Genomic DNA, 15,312 nt, shown 5'->3' with positions numbered 1-15,312 from the left:
GGCATGCTAACCTGGAAACATTAATCTGCACATTACGTGAATCTGAGACCATTCTGAAGCAAATAATTTTCACACAAGAATAGATATATAATGTGCTCTTAAATGAATCCCACAAGGATTGGAACAATCAACCTCCAGCATTCCCACTGATTCCCAATGATCAGTTACTAGCCATCCCCTTTAACAAGCTTCCAAGTAGGTGGAAATGCCTTATTTAGTAATGATCACATCTTGATCATCACCTGATAATGCTACAAAGTAGTGTACATAGGCCCCATTTTTCTCTCTCTTCTTTCTTTCTATAAAACAACAACATAGGTTTAATTTAAAAAAAATGCCATTGCATTAAAGTTATTTTCACAGACTCACTTTTCATTTAAATACATTGATTTAGTATATTTTTGTTCTGTCAGGTGGCTGAGAGGGCACTACTTAAACTGAAGGAGCTGGAAGAGAAACTGGACAACCGGTCCACTTCCACAGAGGGGTGCTCAAGTGCATTGGAGGAGGCGCAACTCTTCTGGGCCAAAAATGAGAGGATAACAGCACTGCACCTGATGAAAGCTGTCACCAATCAGTTATCAAAAGTCAGTTGTTGTTGTTTAGGTGCTTTTCAGTGAGGTAGATTTAACTCAGTTCAATTGTTTTGTGTTCTTTTGGAAACAACAGGAATGAAAGCAAAGGTGTCATGGTAAATTCTTCAGAATTAGAGGGGAAAAAACAATGAAAATGAGAACTATGATTTTAAGCTGGGGTTGTATATAATTTTGATTTGAGCAATCAATGTTGATTTCTGTGTTGTTTTATATTTTGGTTAATTTTGTAGAAATGGGGAGGCATTAAACTTGATATCTTTTTTACTATTTCCTACAGACTGGTAGTCATGTTTATAGGGGTAAAAGATAACAATGTATTGATGCTGTCTTTGCTCATTATTCTCATTGCAGTTATGGCAGGTTACTGTATATCCAAGAGACAATTGTTTAGTAAATAGCCTTGGCATCTCACAGAGCTGTGAATTATTTTGAGCAACTCAATAGCCCCAATGTGCTGTGTAGGCCAGTCACCATCTGAAGTCACCATCTGGGTGAACAATTACCGTTTCACCGAGTAGTCTTATTCAGTCATTAGAACTGATATTTAAAGTAACTTTATGCATCATCCTTCACTTCATATCACATTCCTTTACTTGTAAACACAGATTGTGATAAGTTGATGATCAGAGCAGGGTAATATGTCCAAAGTGTCCAGTGTTTACAAGAGCTAATGTTGAATAGTCCTTGCAATGATCAGTGGCAATGTTTTCACACTCCCTCTAGGCACACTCGTCAAACCCAGCGAGGTACAAGACATACGCAGCAACTCTTAGTCTCCATGGCAACTGGTTGGCTGAGACGAGGTCGCAGAGTCCAAATGTCATCCTAGAGGAATACCTGGAGAAGGTACTGGAGGAGATGTTGAAATGAAATGTCTGCTGGTATTTTACAAGATCCTTTTCCACAAACTGACTGTCATATAGTATGCATGTTTTGTAGATTGGCTGGATGTATGTGACCCAGAATATATCATCAGTATTGGGCAATTAGCCAAATTATGCAGTATTTTGAAGGCTGCAGTCAACCAAAAGAAATAGTCTGATGATATTACGAATTAATAGTTGATTTTGCATAGGTTGTGCTCCTGACAGTGTGGTTTATCTCATGTTATCTCACACGATTTTCTGTAGTCTGCCAACATTTTTGATGCCAACAACGACACTAGTCAGCCAGCCATTGCAGCCTACCACACCCTGGCCCGCTTCGCAGACAACCAGTACCAGCGGCTAGTAGACTACATGAAGTCTAAGGAATATGAAGCAAAGAGGGCACTCTTGAAGAGTTCCCAGTCCAAGGTGGAGAAATTGAGTGCACTTGGTCTTGCCAACACCACTGACAAGTGAGTATAATTTAGTTAGTTCATCTCGTTGACTGCTGACAAGTGAGTATAATTGAGTTAGTTCATCTCGTTGACTGCTGACAAGTGAGTATAATTTAGTTAGTTCATCTCGTTGACTGCTGACAAGTGAGTATAATTTAGTGAGTTCATCTCGTTGACTGCTGCACTTTACCTCCCCACGTAGTTCAACTATGGCCATGTCACAGTAGGTGATCTGTCACTTGGTCTACTCCCACTTCGTCCAATAGCCATTTAGTCTCAACTCACATGGTCTAATCCCATTTCGTCTAAACCCAGTTGGTCTAATGACCATTTAGTCCACTTGCTACTTAGCCTCATTACCAGTTGGTCTAATTCCAGATGGCTATGCCCATTTCGTCTAATACCCACAGTATATTAGAAATTTATTAAGACTTTATATTATTAAAAATCCCAAGAAGACAAAATTGCGATAGACCATCTGGTTATTAGACGAATTGACCATTAGCCAAACTGGACATTAGACTAAGTGAGGATTAGACCAAATGGGCATAAGATGAAATTGACAGTAGACCAAATGAGTTTAGCCGTAGTAGTGTTTTTTGTTTTGTTTTGTTTTGTTTTGTTTTTTTAGTTGTAACTGACATCTAATTCTAGTCCTGCATAGTCTCATTGTATGCTGACGTCAATGTGTCTTTACAGTTGTACATCACAAATTTAGGATTTGTTTGATTGAAATGTGTAGCAAATGCTTTTAGTCATTGAATTTGTTGTATTTTCTGCATCCGCCAAGCTTTACCTCTCAAAAGCAACTATCTTCACTTTCATAATATCATCAAAAGTAAATTCAGTTGAAATAAGCACAATCATCTGACATCTTACATTTCTCGTAGTCAAGGAGACCGTTTTGGCGCCATAGAAGACTTCACAGCCAGTTTCCTCCATCCCTTCCTCTCCTCTGCCTTCCTTTGTGCCTCTCTCAATCTTAGGCCTGTCCAGTCTCGTATGTTGTCTTCCCATCTCTTCTAAGATATTCCTCTTGCCCTCTTAAGATTGTTTTGGCCAGTCCTGATGATCTCTTCATGATACATTTTTTAGTGGACAGTTCCCAAATTTGTGATTTGTTTACCAGTTCACATGAGAAAATAATTTGCATGTGATGGGTGTCAGAGGTCTTCATCATGGTGATATTCATTTGATCATTATTCTCTTTTTGTCAAAATGTTAATGTTTTCATGAAAGTCCTCTAAGATGAATTCCTTCCAATCATTCCTCCCTCAGATATTTCCGCATCCTTCAGAAGCAGTCAGCCATTGACAAGCAGGAGGTAGACTCACTGCGTGAAGACCGAGATCGTTTTCTCTACCGGTCCATGGAGTGCTACCTACGCTGCCTGGAGTCCTCTGAGGAGACACAAGACATTCGTGTCTTCCGGGTTTGCTCCCTCTGGTTTGAGAACACCACTGATGACGAGATCAATCGTCTGCTGGAGGAGAGTTTGACCAGGGTGGAGAGTCACCGGTTCCTGCCCATGATGTACCAGCTGGCCGCCCGGATGACCACCAAGATGCAAGGCAAGGAGCGTTTCCATGGTAACCTGACTGGACTGATGAGGAGGATGGGGGCAGACCATCCCCACCATGCCCTGCCAGTCATCCTGGCTCTAGCTAATGCTGACAAAGATAGCATCATCACAGCTTCAAGTCGACCTCGTTTGGCCAGGAGCAACAGTGGGGTCAATGAACTATCCAACTCTGACAAAGTAAGTCTCACTGTAATCCAGGAATGCCCATACATTATTATAGAATGGGTAGCGAGAATCCTGCGATCTGATTGGTCGAGAGCTATGTGTTGATTTTTACTGGCTGCACGCTGAGTCACAGTGGTAAACATGTTATCGCGCACTTGTAGCAAGAGTACGCGTACTTGTAACAAAGGTTCGCGCACTAAGCAAGCGTTCGCGCACTTAGGTTGGCCATGTGTCCAGTAAAAACTAATGCACGGCTGGCCATGCGTCCAGTAAAAACTGATGCATGTTCGTTTACGGCAAGCCAAAAGGAAATGCATCCAGTAATTTTGTCATCAGGTAAATCGATAGAAAAATGGGTTTTTGACAAGAAAATTACCCATTCTATAAATCAGATGACGTACATGTCTTTTTGTGCGTCAATCGGAATATAGTGTGCATGCGGTAATTATGGAATTTAGCCTAAACCATTCCATAGTTACCTTATGCACACAATTCCGACTGACGCACTCAGACCTGTGCGTCATTTGTATACTGATGCATGGCTGGCTGGCCATGCATCCAGTAAAAACGGTCAGCACGGGTATGCATGCCCGTTTACGGCAAGCCAAAAGGAAATGCATCCAGTCATTTTGTCATCGGGTAACACGATAGAAAAATGGGTTTTTGACAAGAAAATTACCCATTCTATAAATCAGATGACGCACATGTCTTTTTGTGCGTCAATCGGAATATAGTGTGCATGCGGTAACTATGGAATTTAGCCTAAACCCACTCGGCTTCGCCTCGTGGGTTAAGCATTCCATAGTTACCTTATGCACACAATTCCGACTGACGCACTCAGACCTGTGCGTCATTTGTATACTAGCTTCTGTCAGTCAGTTTCTTTGATGTGGCCTCTATTAATCTTGTTTTTTAAGCTTGTTCAGTATAATGAGAGAGGACATGGTTGGAATATTGTCTCTGAAGACAGTGCTCCTTTTGCAGTGTTGTGAGAAATTAGGTCAGGTTAGCTGGTGTTGTGGTTAGAAAATAACAAGTCAGTGGAATACGTCGCAGGATATAACATCAGCTCATCATCTAATTTGTATAATGTGGTAGCAACTAATATCAATGTTTAGTGATCTGTGCAACTTTAAAGTTCTGTAACTTTATTAATTTGTTTTAGGTGCACTTTTGATTAAACTTTTACTTGTGTTTGATTTTTTTTTTTTTTTTTTTTTTTGGGGGGGGGGGATAAAAGTCTACTTGAACATTGAGTGGAAGTGCATGTTGTCTGCGTCAGTGAAATAGTACAATAGGTATCTAATACCTGGTATGGTGGTATGACATGGCAAAGTTTAATGGAGAGTAAATGATCATTTGCCAATTCTGCATCTTTGTTGGTTTAAAGGATCGGATGCAGGCAGCCAGGGATGTGTGTAGTCATCTTCAAAAGACGTCGCCATGCAATGAGATCATTGACTCCATGAACAAGTTGTCTGATGCCTACGTACGCCTGGCCTACTGGGATGTCAAGCAGTTTAAGAAAGAGACAAGTAAGAAGCAAGAATCAGACCCCAAGTTATATTGTGTTAGCACAATAAATGATCAACATTGAAGCAAAGTTTTTAGTGTGTGCTCACTTATTCCAATGCTGCAAACTGGTGCTTGTCCGACGGTCTCTGACCAGTAAAATAACTGTCGGATCAGTAACTTTCAGGAATTTACCAATAAAAAAAATTAAAAACTGGGTACCCACTGGTCCAACAGACAGGTTGGACCCGTAGAAAAAATAAATGGGTTAGTGTGCAGCCTTGCTTATTTATTGGCCATACAGACTTATCTTTTTAGTAGATAGTCCTTTGGAATGGTCCAGTTGTGGGTCGGTCGATGGAGGTGCACACTGATTTTGATTTTCAGTACTTATTGCATTTACACACTGTATCTATTTTTTGTATTTTTGTATTTGTATTTTTGTATTTTGTATTATTTTGGTCTAAATATTAATTTTTCCGGTAAACTGTGCGCTTAGAAACAACCGTATTAAATGCCTAATAAATGTATTGTATTATCATTATTATTATTTATGATAAAGTTTGAGGTAAGCTACAGTATGAACTTCTGGATGCAGGAGACTAGTTTGTGAGTTGTGTCAGACTCTTTGATGGGAAGAAAACATGAAAGATTGATGCTCTTTCTGATAGTGAAACTGTCAATATTCTTGTGTTTGTTGGTCTCTTCTTCCTCACCATGGACTTTTAGGACCGATCCGAATTCCCCCCAACCAGCCCCTCCTTCAGATAAAGTCCCTCCAACATGTTGCCCTGCCCACCCTGGAGCTGGAAGTGGACCCATCCTGTCGCTATGACAACATGGTATATGTGGAAGGTTTTGAGCCGACGTTCAAACTGGCAGGAGGCTTGAACCTACCCAAGATTATTTCCTGCATGGGATCTGATGGGGTCAAAAGAAGGCAGCTTGTTAAGGTATAACATCATCTAACCAAGGAAGGCAAACCGTGAAATTATCAGTTTCCATGGAAACAGAGCACCCTTTTAGTACACTTGTAACAAACCAACCATGATGTAGGATGAAGGAATGCATAACATCATAATTCAATCTTATTATTTTGTAGCTTTTGTATTCTCTGGCATATGAGGTTTTGCTCAATTTTCTTCTGAATGTTTGATTTGTATTTTTCATTCCATTTCCATATATTTATGGTCTCATAGGGATACTTTTCTCATCTTCACTGAGAATTATTTCTGTAATTTTCTTTTTTTTTGTCCCATGTTACGCGTGTAGGGCAATGATGATTTGCGACAAGATGCAGTCATGCAACAAGTGTTTGGATTGGTCAACCAGCTCCTGAGGAGGAACACAGAAACCAATCGTAGGAAGCTACAAATCAGGCGCTACAAGGTGAGCTTAAACATTTCAGGGGATGTGCATCTACATACATGTATTGATGCCTTGATACATGACTGTGGTGTGACAAGAGTAATTTACATGGCATGAATACATGTATTTAAGACTATTAGTATGTCAATGTATTACTGTCCAGCAGCATCTAAACTGTTTGAATATCCATTCAATAGAGTGAAAGGATTCAGCTGATCTTGTAGTACAGTCCAATTTATTCCATGTATTTACAGGCTGCACCAGTCACATTCAATTTGAAATTTTTGTACCAGTTGCAGCATCACATATTGTTTCTTCTGTTATGGTCAATGGCTGTGAAATATAATTTCAATGAATGAATTCTTCTATACAGTAGCTATGTGGGTGGTACATGATGTGTGCAGTTATGATATCATTTTACCCAGATGAAATGCAATGTTTTAACAGATGTCATTTGTTTGTTTAATAGATACTTTATTTTCTGCAAATCAACAAATCAATCAGCAAATCAATATACATAAGGCACATGATCATGAACATGTGGGAAATATACAAAATAAATTCAAAACAGAGTCGTTTGACTTGCGTAAACAAAGATATAAAAGGTAATTAATGATACAATATACAGTATGCATGTCTATGCAGCGGGGATTACAACAATTATAATTATGGAGCGATAATGCAGAGGGCCGCCATTGTAAGCATAGCTTGAAAAGATGGCCGGCCATCCCTCTGTGACTTTTACAATGATCATGAGCATTGTGACAGTAGTAGTAAGGAAGTGTGCTGTATCTCTTTGAAGGAGAAGTCTGTATGCAGAAAGATGACGGAAAAGAGTGAAGGATAGTCAGTGTGTATGAACTGAAGAATGGGGGATACTAGTCATGTTTGCAAGTTGCCTTTGTATTCTTTTCCTCTTATGATTCTCTCAGAGCTTTCAGAGCCCCCAAAACAAGATTCTTTTTGTAGGTCGACAAAGAATGGACAGGTTGATAGTACACCTGTGCAAGAGCAGTTGAGCAGTACATGTATATCCCCTTTTCAGTCAACCGCTATTGTCATCTGACATTGCAAAATACAGATCGGACGTTAAGTATGAATGGAGCATGCACTCATAGGCTCGCAAACTCTTTGGTCAGACACTGTATAAGGCCACATAAATGGGGTCAGTGAAAGTCAAAATCTAGTGAGCTCAGCCTTGAAAGCTACATGTATGCATGTCTTCATACGACTTTTACAGCAAAACAGTTGCAATCAATACTACACTTGAAAAAGGTAAATTAGACAAAAATACACATATCTTCTTGTAGTTTTGATACAGATATTGATGGAAGAAATTCTGATTTTTCAGTCAGGGCATTTTTCTGGTCAGCTTCTGCAAATAAGTGTGAAAATTGGCCACAAATGCAGGCACTATGATGGTATCCATTTTAAGAGCCTTCTATACCAGCTTCCTGTGAGGAACAGGTAAAAATCGTGTAAGTCTTTACAGAATTTTGTTTAATGCACCTGTAATAAGTAACCTTTTGATGAAATGATTTGCCTACATGTGGTTGTTAACAGGTGGTTCCTCTCTGCCAAAAGAGTGGTCTCCTAGAATGGTGTGAAGGCACCATGCCTCTAGGACTCTACCTCGTGGGAGACTCACGCACTGACCATGGGGCTCACAAACGCTACAGGCCCAGTGACTGGTCAGCTATGCAGTGCCGAGGCAAAATGGCTGTAAGTCAATGTGAATGAAGACTGCATGTGTACACATCTGTTCATATAAGTTTGATGTGTCGTAGACCTCATGACTAGAGATTTAAAGGGAAGAATAGCATGCACTGGTCAAATCTAATTGGGCTGAGGCATAATCAAATATAACTGGAAATATGAATTCATTTCTAATTGATTTTGAACGTCTTCCTTGCAAAGTGGAATTGAAGACTATAAGCGTTTCTACTTTTGTCAAAGTGCCCCCCTGACATTTTTTGTGATAATTTTAAAATGCAACATTTTTTTGTGCTGAAATTTCATGACTTTTCCTTTGACATTTTGCGCACATTTCGAGATCGTATTTGTGAAAATTGGGGTTACACTTGCCAAGATATAGCACTTTTCCGTGACCAGTGTCACCAAAAATGGCAGTTCCAATGACTTTTGTGTGTGCAATGTATGGGTTTTACATGAAGTGTCAGATGAGTGTTTTTTTTTCAGATAACATCCTTTTTGGTTATCATCAACTATTCTAGACAAAAAGAAACAATGAAAAGCAAGAATAAAAAGCAAAGAAATACATAACAGACTAAAAACAAGGAAATACATAAGAAATTAAAAAAACAATGAAATACATAAGAATCAATTTTGATACTGCAATTTTTTTCACGTAAATTTGTTTATGCTACTACAAAGAATATTTAAACAAAAAGATAGCCCATTTGAAGCTTTATTCAGAGTTTAAGAGCTTAAAATTTTTTTATAAATATTATGCCTAAATTAGCATAATTGTCATAATTTAGAGAAAATTACCATGTTTTCGGAAGAATTAAAGATTCATTCTTGGACATCACATAATGGGCAACGTGCGTGCCAAATTGCCATGATAGCTTGATCAACGGCCAAGATCTTGGGGGGGGGGGGGGGGGGGGGAGGGAGGGGCAAATAAGCCAGCTCCCCGGGCTATATAGGGTTAAGGTTTTATGTATGCCCCATGTTACTTGCTTTGCGCATGTGACTTTCTTAATTAGATATTTTGACTTTAATTATTTTTTTTACAGTCACATTCAACTTTTATAAATGTAAAGATGTTTGTTACTCCTCTGAAAGTAGATCTTATGGCTGGTTTATATTATATTCACAAATGTGAAGGTACTCCAGAATGGAGGTGTAAGCACCACTCTAGTGATTCCACATCTTAGCTCCTTGTTGCTGTTACGACCCTTGAAGACTTATTTCTGATGTCAGTGACAATGTGTCCATAGTGAGTACAAGCAGTTTGGCCAAATCACCTTGTTTGTTTTCTTAAGTTTTTATGCTTTCTTTGTCTTTGCTATGTTCCTGCATTTTGCTTCAGCTGTGAATGAGCAACATGTTCGTAGTTAGTTCAATGATCCATACCAAATTATCCCTCCCCCCATGTTGTAGGCTGCTCATCAGGCAGGTGACTATAGCACCAAGTATCGGGAATTCTCAAAGGTGTGCAAATATTTCCAGCCTGTCTTTCACCACTTCTTCCTGGAACGTTTCCTTGACCCGGCCGACTGGTTTGAGAAACGTCTCAGCTACACACGCAGTGTTGCCACAGGATCTATAGGTATGGTTGGAAAACTAAGGAAACAATTTTATAGTTTGATTTAAAAAAAATATATAAAATGTACAATTTAATTCATCTGCTGCCTTAGTGTTTGAAGGAAATAAACCTGTGAAATTGATGGTAACAGAGACTTTCTTTTTCCCTGTGTAATAGTCACTTCCGTCTTGTTATCTGTCTTGTCATTTTCTGGTGTTTTTCCCCTTCAGCCTACCTGTATGAATTTGTTTGTCTTTCTGCTGTTCTGTTCATTTCAGTTTTTGTCTTCATCATCTCCTTATCTACTCCTTTGACATTTGTCTGTGTTTCTCTCTCGCTCCTTTTCTCTTTGGTTGCATTTATCATCATTCTCAGTTTGAAACGGCTTTCCATACCCACTATCAAGGTCATTTCCAAAGCCCTTTACAAACGCCTTTCAGAATAAGTTGTGTTTATCATCTCATTGCCAACACGAAATCTGGTCTTGTCACTCCGTAGCTGCATTGCGCTGTTTGACCCGAGGAGAAGGGGTCATATATGGCGCGCGCAGTACAAAGTTGCTGAACAGCTTTACGTTTATCTCACTTCTAGAAACACGTTTCTGGCTGAAACCTGTTTTGGAAAGCACAAATTTGCAGTTTTCAAAAAGACTTTCCGAACCCCATAATCAAAAGAGCTTTGTGTTTATTATCTCTAAAAAAAAATCCCTGAAAGCCATTTGGAAAACCTGTTTCTGCCAACAAAAAAAAAGAATTGATGAACGCACCCTTTTTTTGACTAAGATGAGCTGCTCTGTTGAAAGAATACTTTGCAATGAGTTAGATATCTGATAGCAATACACCAGTCATGCCACTCATATGACTACTACTCACTATGATGAGTTATCCAAGTGTCTGAATATTGTACATGCAATATACAGGAGTGGAGATAATGACTCAATACAGTCACACTGTAACTTACAGTTCTTCACACTGTTCTATTCTCCTTTGCGTTGACAGTGGGCTATGTTGTTGGGCTCGGTGACAGACACGTACAGAACATTTTGATTGACTGCAAGACAGCGGAACTGGTGCACATAGACCTGGGTAAGAAAGTTTGGAAGTTTGTGAGTGACTAGAACCAAAATGAAGCCATTCACATTAAAAAGAATAAATAGTCATGATAATGAGGTGTAGAGTATATTTGTATCCACTAAGTCTGTGGAACTGACCGTGTGACATTATGTTTCTGTATTGTTAATTTTATGTGCAGATTTTAATGATGATTAGGTTGTTAGGGTTGAATCAGTTTATTGTATGTTGCTATCTGGGCAAATTTAATCCAAAGAGTTCAATCCCGAGTGCCAGGATTAAAAATTTGATAATAGCCCTCTGTTTGATGCTAATACTCTAAGACTTACACTGTATATACTGTAAGGCATCAAAATTCTAACATTTCTAGCTTTGACTCTTTCACCTTTGCTAATACAAGCAAGGTGTGTGACCTTATGTTGATCTATGATCATCAAATCAAAACAGAGCCCTTTTGCATAAAAGTCAAAATCAGAACATAAGTCAGAAAATTGATCATAAGTCTGTGAATACTCAGTTGTGAGTGGCTAATGCCTGACTTACATTTGATTTTCTGACATGATCAATTTCATCTTCTTCTTTTTTATGCTTCAGGGCTCAGAATTGTCTGATACAGCTCAGCTTCAATGATGTAGGCAGTTGGGAATGATTGCTTGCATATACTTCCTCCTTCAAACTTCATACTTTTCCCTCAAACAAAGAAAATTGTTCCCTTGAAGTAGGAAATATTCAGCCCCACTTCTTCATTAGAGGAAGTAATGTTTTTTGAATGGGAAAAAATGCAAATTAGAAAACAGTTTGATAGAAAAACCTTGTCCTTCATTTTATGTCATATTCTGTGATATTTGCAAACTGATGCAGTGAGTTGATTCAAGATGTAACTCCTTCTCTTTATGTGTAGGAATTGCCTTTGAGCAGGGTCGCAATCTGCCCACTCCTGAGACGGTTCCGTTTCGTCTGACGAGAGATCTTGTAGATGCCATGGGGGTAGCTGGTGTGGAGGGAGTGTTCAGGAGGTTAGTCTCAGGTTCTACCTTAATGGGTACCTTACCAGTGGCGGATCCAGATGGAGGCGCACCGGGCGCGCCCCTCTCTTTATTTTTTGTTAAAACAAAAGGAAATAAAAAGAAGAAAAAATGTGGGGTGCACACCCCCCCCCCCCTTAATTTTGTGAAGGCGCCTCCCCTTTAAGGAATTCCTGGATCCACTTCTGCTAATGGAGTGGAGTTCATGTGTAATGGGTCTATGCACCGAGCAGTAATGTGTCAATCTATTTTGCCTATTCCTAATGTACAGGAGACAAAACCATGCATGTGAATAAAAGGGGGTGGGGGTTCACTTCAGACCAACAGCTGGTGTGATATGTGGTGCATCATCACGTTGCCTGTATAAAGTCAGAGATCATAAAAAGCAAGACAAATCAATATTGAATTGAAGCTTGGCACCTGGTGAGTTAAACCCTCCTCTAAAAATATTTGCCCAACATGAAATGTGTTTGTGATGATGCATCACATAATGATTCTACAAGTGATATACACGTATACCCGAATTCACAAAAGTGGTACAATTAAAACCATGGCTTAAACAATGGACAATTTGTATGGAGCGCCAAGTGTTGCATGTCCTATTTCTTTACAAAATCAGTTTTTTTTATCGACGAAATGACTGATTTCACAACGAAATGGGCCATGCGACACTTGGCACTCCATACAAATTGTCCATTGTTTAAACCATGGTTTCAATCGTACCACCTTTAATTCGGGCCATAGAGGCAGAAGTTGGTTGGTAAAGAACTAAAAACATTTTTTTTCTTTTCAAATTGCTTTGTTATTTTAAGAGAGTTTGATTACAGGTGTATTTCAACATGTGAATCAAGCACCGTTGCCTAACCTTGTGATACCAGTTTGTTTGGTGTTACCACATTATGACTCTTGGTGCAATCTCTTCTCCTGGCTCCTTTCCTCACTCATGACTCTTCTTCTTGACTACTTTTTGACTCTTCTTCTTGACTACTTTATGACTCCTCTTCTTGACTACTTCTTGACTCTTTTCTCTGACACACAGGTGTAGTGAGAAGACAATGGAAGTGATGCACAATTCCAGGGAAGCGCTGTTGACAGTGGTAGAGGTACGTACATTGTATATCCATTGCCAGTCTTCACATTTTTTATGTGCAGAGTCAGTTACAGTGATCTTTCATTGTTCATAATTTTGTTCTAATGAAAGTGTTTCTACACATACTTTAATGCATTCCCCAAAGTATTCACAAAGATTCTTTGCACTAGTTTAATGAAGTATGCAAAATGCAGTGATGATATTGCCATTATGATTCAATATGTAGACTTAGCAGTAAGTTTCCCGCATAGATGACCAGACCTTCACTCCTTGCTTCAGTCTTTGTCATTGCAGTACAAAGGAAAGAAAGAAAACTTGTGGGTTTGTCATAAATATAAAGATTGGTGTTTGCCTCATTGTTATGATTCATCTTTAGATGCTGTAAGGATTTTGAATATCATTCAGATTATTACACATGGAAACAAAGGTACTTTTGTATCATACCAATAATGAATTTAAAAACATTACAAATTTTGTGAAAATTGCAGAGCATTTCACCTGCATAAATGCTTCTAGTATTGTGTGTGTATGATATGTGTGTATCATTTCTTTTGTGTTTGAAACAGAGTGATAGCTTTTCTACACACTAGAACACTTAAGTCACTATAACAGAAAATTCTTGGTCCCACTCCTTTAACCAGGTGTTGCTCTACGATCCTCTCTACACCTGGACCATGTCCCCCTCCCGGGCCCTAGCCCTACAAGCCTTGGACCGCACTGAGGCAGGAGAGGCCTCAGAGCTCAACGCCACAGGGGCTGACACCCACGATGTCCTCCCCGACGACGATGACGGCGCAGGAAACGGCCGAGAGGACGTGAATCAAGTCGCTGAGCGAGTCTTGATGAGATTGAGACAGAAGCTTGGAGGGTTGGAGGATGGAGTGGCCCTGAGTGTAGAGGGTCAGGTTAGTCTCTTGATCCAGGAGGCGAGGGATCCTAAAAACCTGTCTAGACTCTTCCCTGGTTGGCAGCCATGGATCTAAAACTTGATTAACACACAGAGTAGACTGTTCCCTCATTGTGCCAAAGTGGGTATGCTGTCCATTTAAAGAGTATGTGTGTTGTTTGTTTCTGACAATCCAGACTTCATTGTTGTACATTTTATGTTTTCTTTTCTGAGAACTAAGGTATTATTAAACATGCAGGGCAGGTGGCTGTATGCATAATAATATGAATTTGTTTTGACTCATGTGAATGTGAAAGTATTCAGACATGCTGCTACTATTTTACAGGATAGTATTATTTTTTGCCAAAAATACTGCAAGTTTCAAAGAAAACACCTTCTTCCATTTTTTTTTTTTTTGCTATACATTGCTATTTATGTTGCACTGAAGGTAAAAACACTGTTTTTTCGGGGAAAAAAAGGAATATATATATACAAATTGTAGAATGCCTTTTCGGCCCTCTGAATACTGCAATGCTACAAATTTTGTATCTACAAGGTTGCCATCACTATGTACTTTAGTGAGGCAGTTATATTTCTGACAGAAACCAATCATACAGCAGCTATCTCGACTTCTTCCAAGTTTGGCAAAACACAAAGTGAACACCATGGTGCCATGATATACATGTTTGTTTGACTGCAGTCCTTCTATGTGTCGTAAAATGTGTGTCTTCAGTATTGGATATCTGTTGCTGTATAAGATCTGTCACTCACTTTTATGCAGACAAGAATTTGCATACATTGTAATCCATGGCCTAAATTTAGACTACCTTGAGTTCGAGGCATTGAATTCTATTTCTTTTCCAAATAAAGAGTCGCATGCTGTAAGAGATAATTGGTACTGAAGTATTTTGCATGCGTTCACAGGTAAAGGAGGCAGTAAGACTGAAAACCTCCCTAGAGATCAAGGCATGAGAAAGCCTCAGCTGTCTGTAGCAGTGAACAGTGAAAGTGATAATGTTTTTGTGAATGTTTTGTCTACTCATTAAACCGTTGAGGTTGAGCTGATTTTGCTACAACACACATTGCCCATAAACCTGCCTGGGTATACTCGGGACTCATCTTCAATGGGTTAATTGCACATAAATGTGGTGTACTGTTAGCAAGTACATGTATGGTTGTATTGTATAACATTCACAACTTCCAATGCATTAACTGTAAAAGTGGAAATTTTCGCGGTGTTGAAATTTTTGCACATTTCGCACAACCAAAAACTAGCACCAAAAAATAAAAGCACGCAAATATTTATGCCTGCTGTATGTTCCTGTAGTTGATGTCTTGATTTCGGGGAATTAAAAATCTGTAAAATTCTTCTTACCCGGCCGAGCGTGAAATATAAGTTCGCGAAAATATCAATTTTTACAGTACT

General features: G+C 39.2%; 1 protein-coding gene across 1 annotated transcript in view; it reads left to right on the top strand.

Moving 5' to 3' along the window:
• The window catches only part of LOC139732291 (serine-protein kinase ATM-like), a 64,991-nt gene extending 50,972 nt beyond the window's left edge, over positions 1–14,019 (top strand). Inside the window, exons 45-57 of the mRNA XM_071643163.1 lie at positions 414–600; positions 1,339–1,442; positions 1,727–1,935; positions 3,196–3,676; positions 5,055–5,199; positions 5,906–6,129; positions 6,449–6,565; positions 8,108–8,266; positions 9,671–9,839; positions 10,814–10,900; positions 11,787–11,901; positions 12,950–13,013; positions 13,642–14,019. Of these exons, the coding sequence (XP_071499264.1) occupies positions 414–600; positions 1,339–1,442; positions 1,727–1,935; positions 3,196–3,676; positions 5,055–5,199; positions 5,906–6,129; positions 6,449–6,565; positions 8,108–8,266; positions 9,671–9,839; positions 10,814–10,900; positions 11,787–11,901; positions 12,950–13,013; positions 13,642–13,983 (2,403 nt within the window). The 3' untranslated portion in view covers positions 13,984–14,019. The remainder of the gene's footprint in view (positions 1–413; positions 601–1,338; positions 1,443–1,726; positions 1,936–3,195; positions 3,677–5,054; positions 5,200–5,905; positions 6,130–6,448; positions 6,566–8,107; positions 8,267–9,670; positions 9,840–10,813; positions 10,901–11,786; positions 11,902–12,949; positions 13,014–13,641) is intronic.
• Positions 14,020–15,312: the final 1,293 nt, after the last annotated feature.

The sequence above is a fragment of the Diadema antillarum genome, unplaced genomic scaffold (assembly GCF_040938485.1).
Source record: "Diadema antillarum isolate AM-2024a unplaced genomic scaffold, OU_Dant_1.0 seq00000409_RagTag, whole genome shotgun sequence".
Classification (NCBI taxonomy): Eukaryota; Metazoa; Echinodermata; class Echinoidea; order Diadematoida; family Diadematidae; genus Diadema; species Diadema antillarum.
The sequence above is the reverse complement of the archived record's forward strand: the minus strand, read 5'-3'. Positions and strand labels throughout refer to the sequence as shown.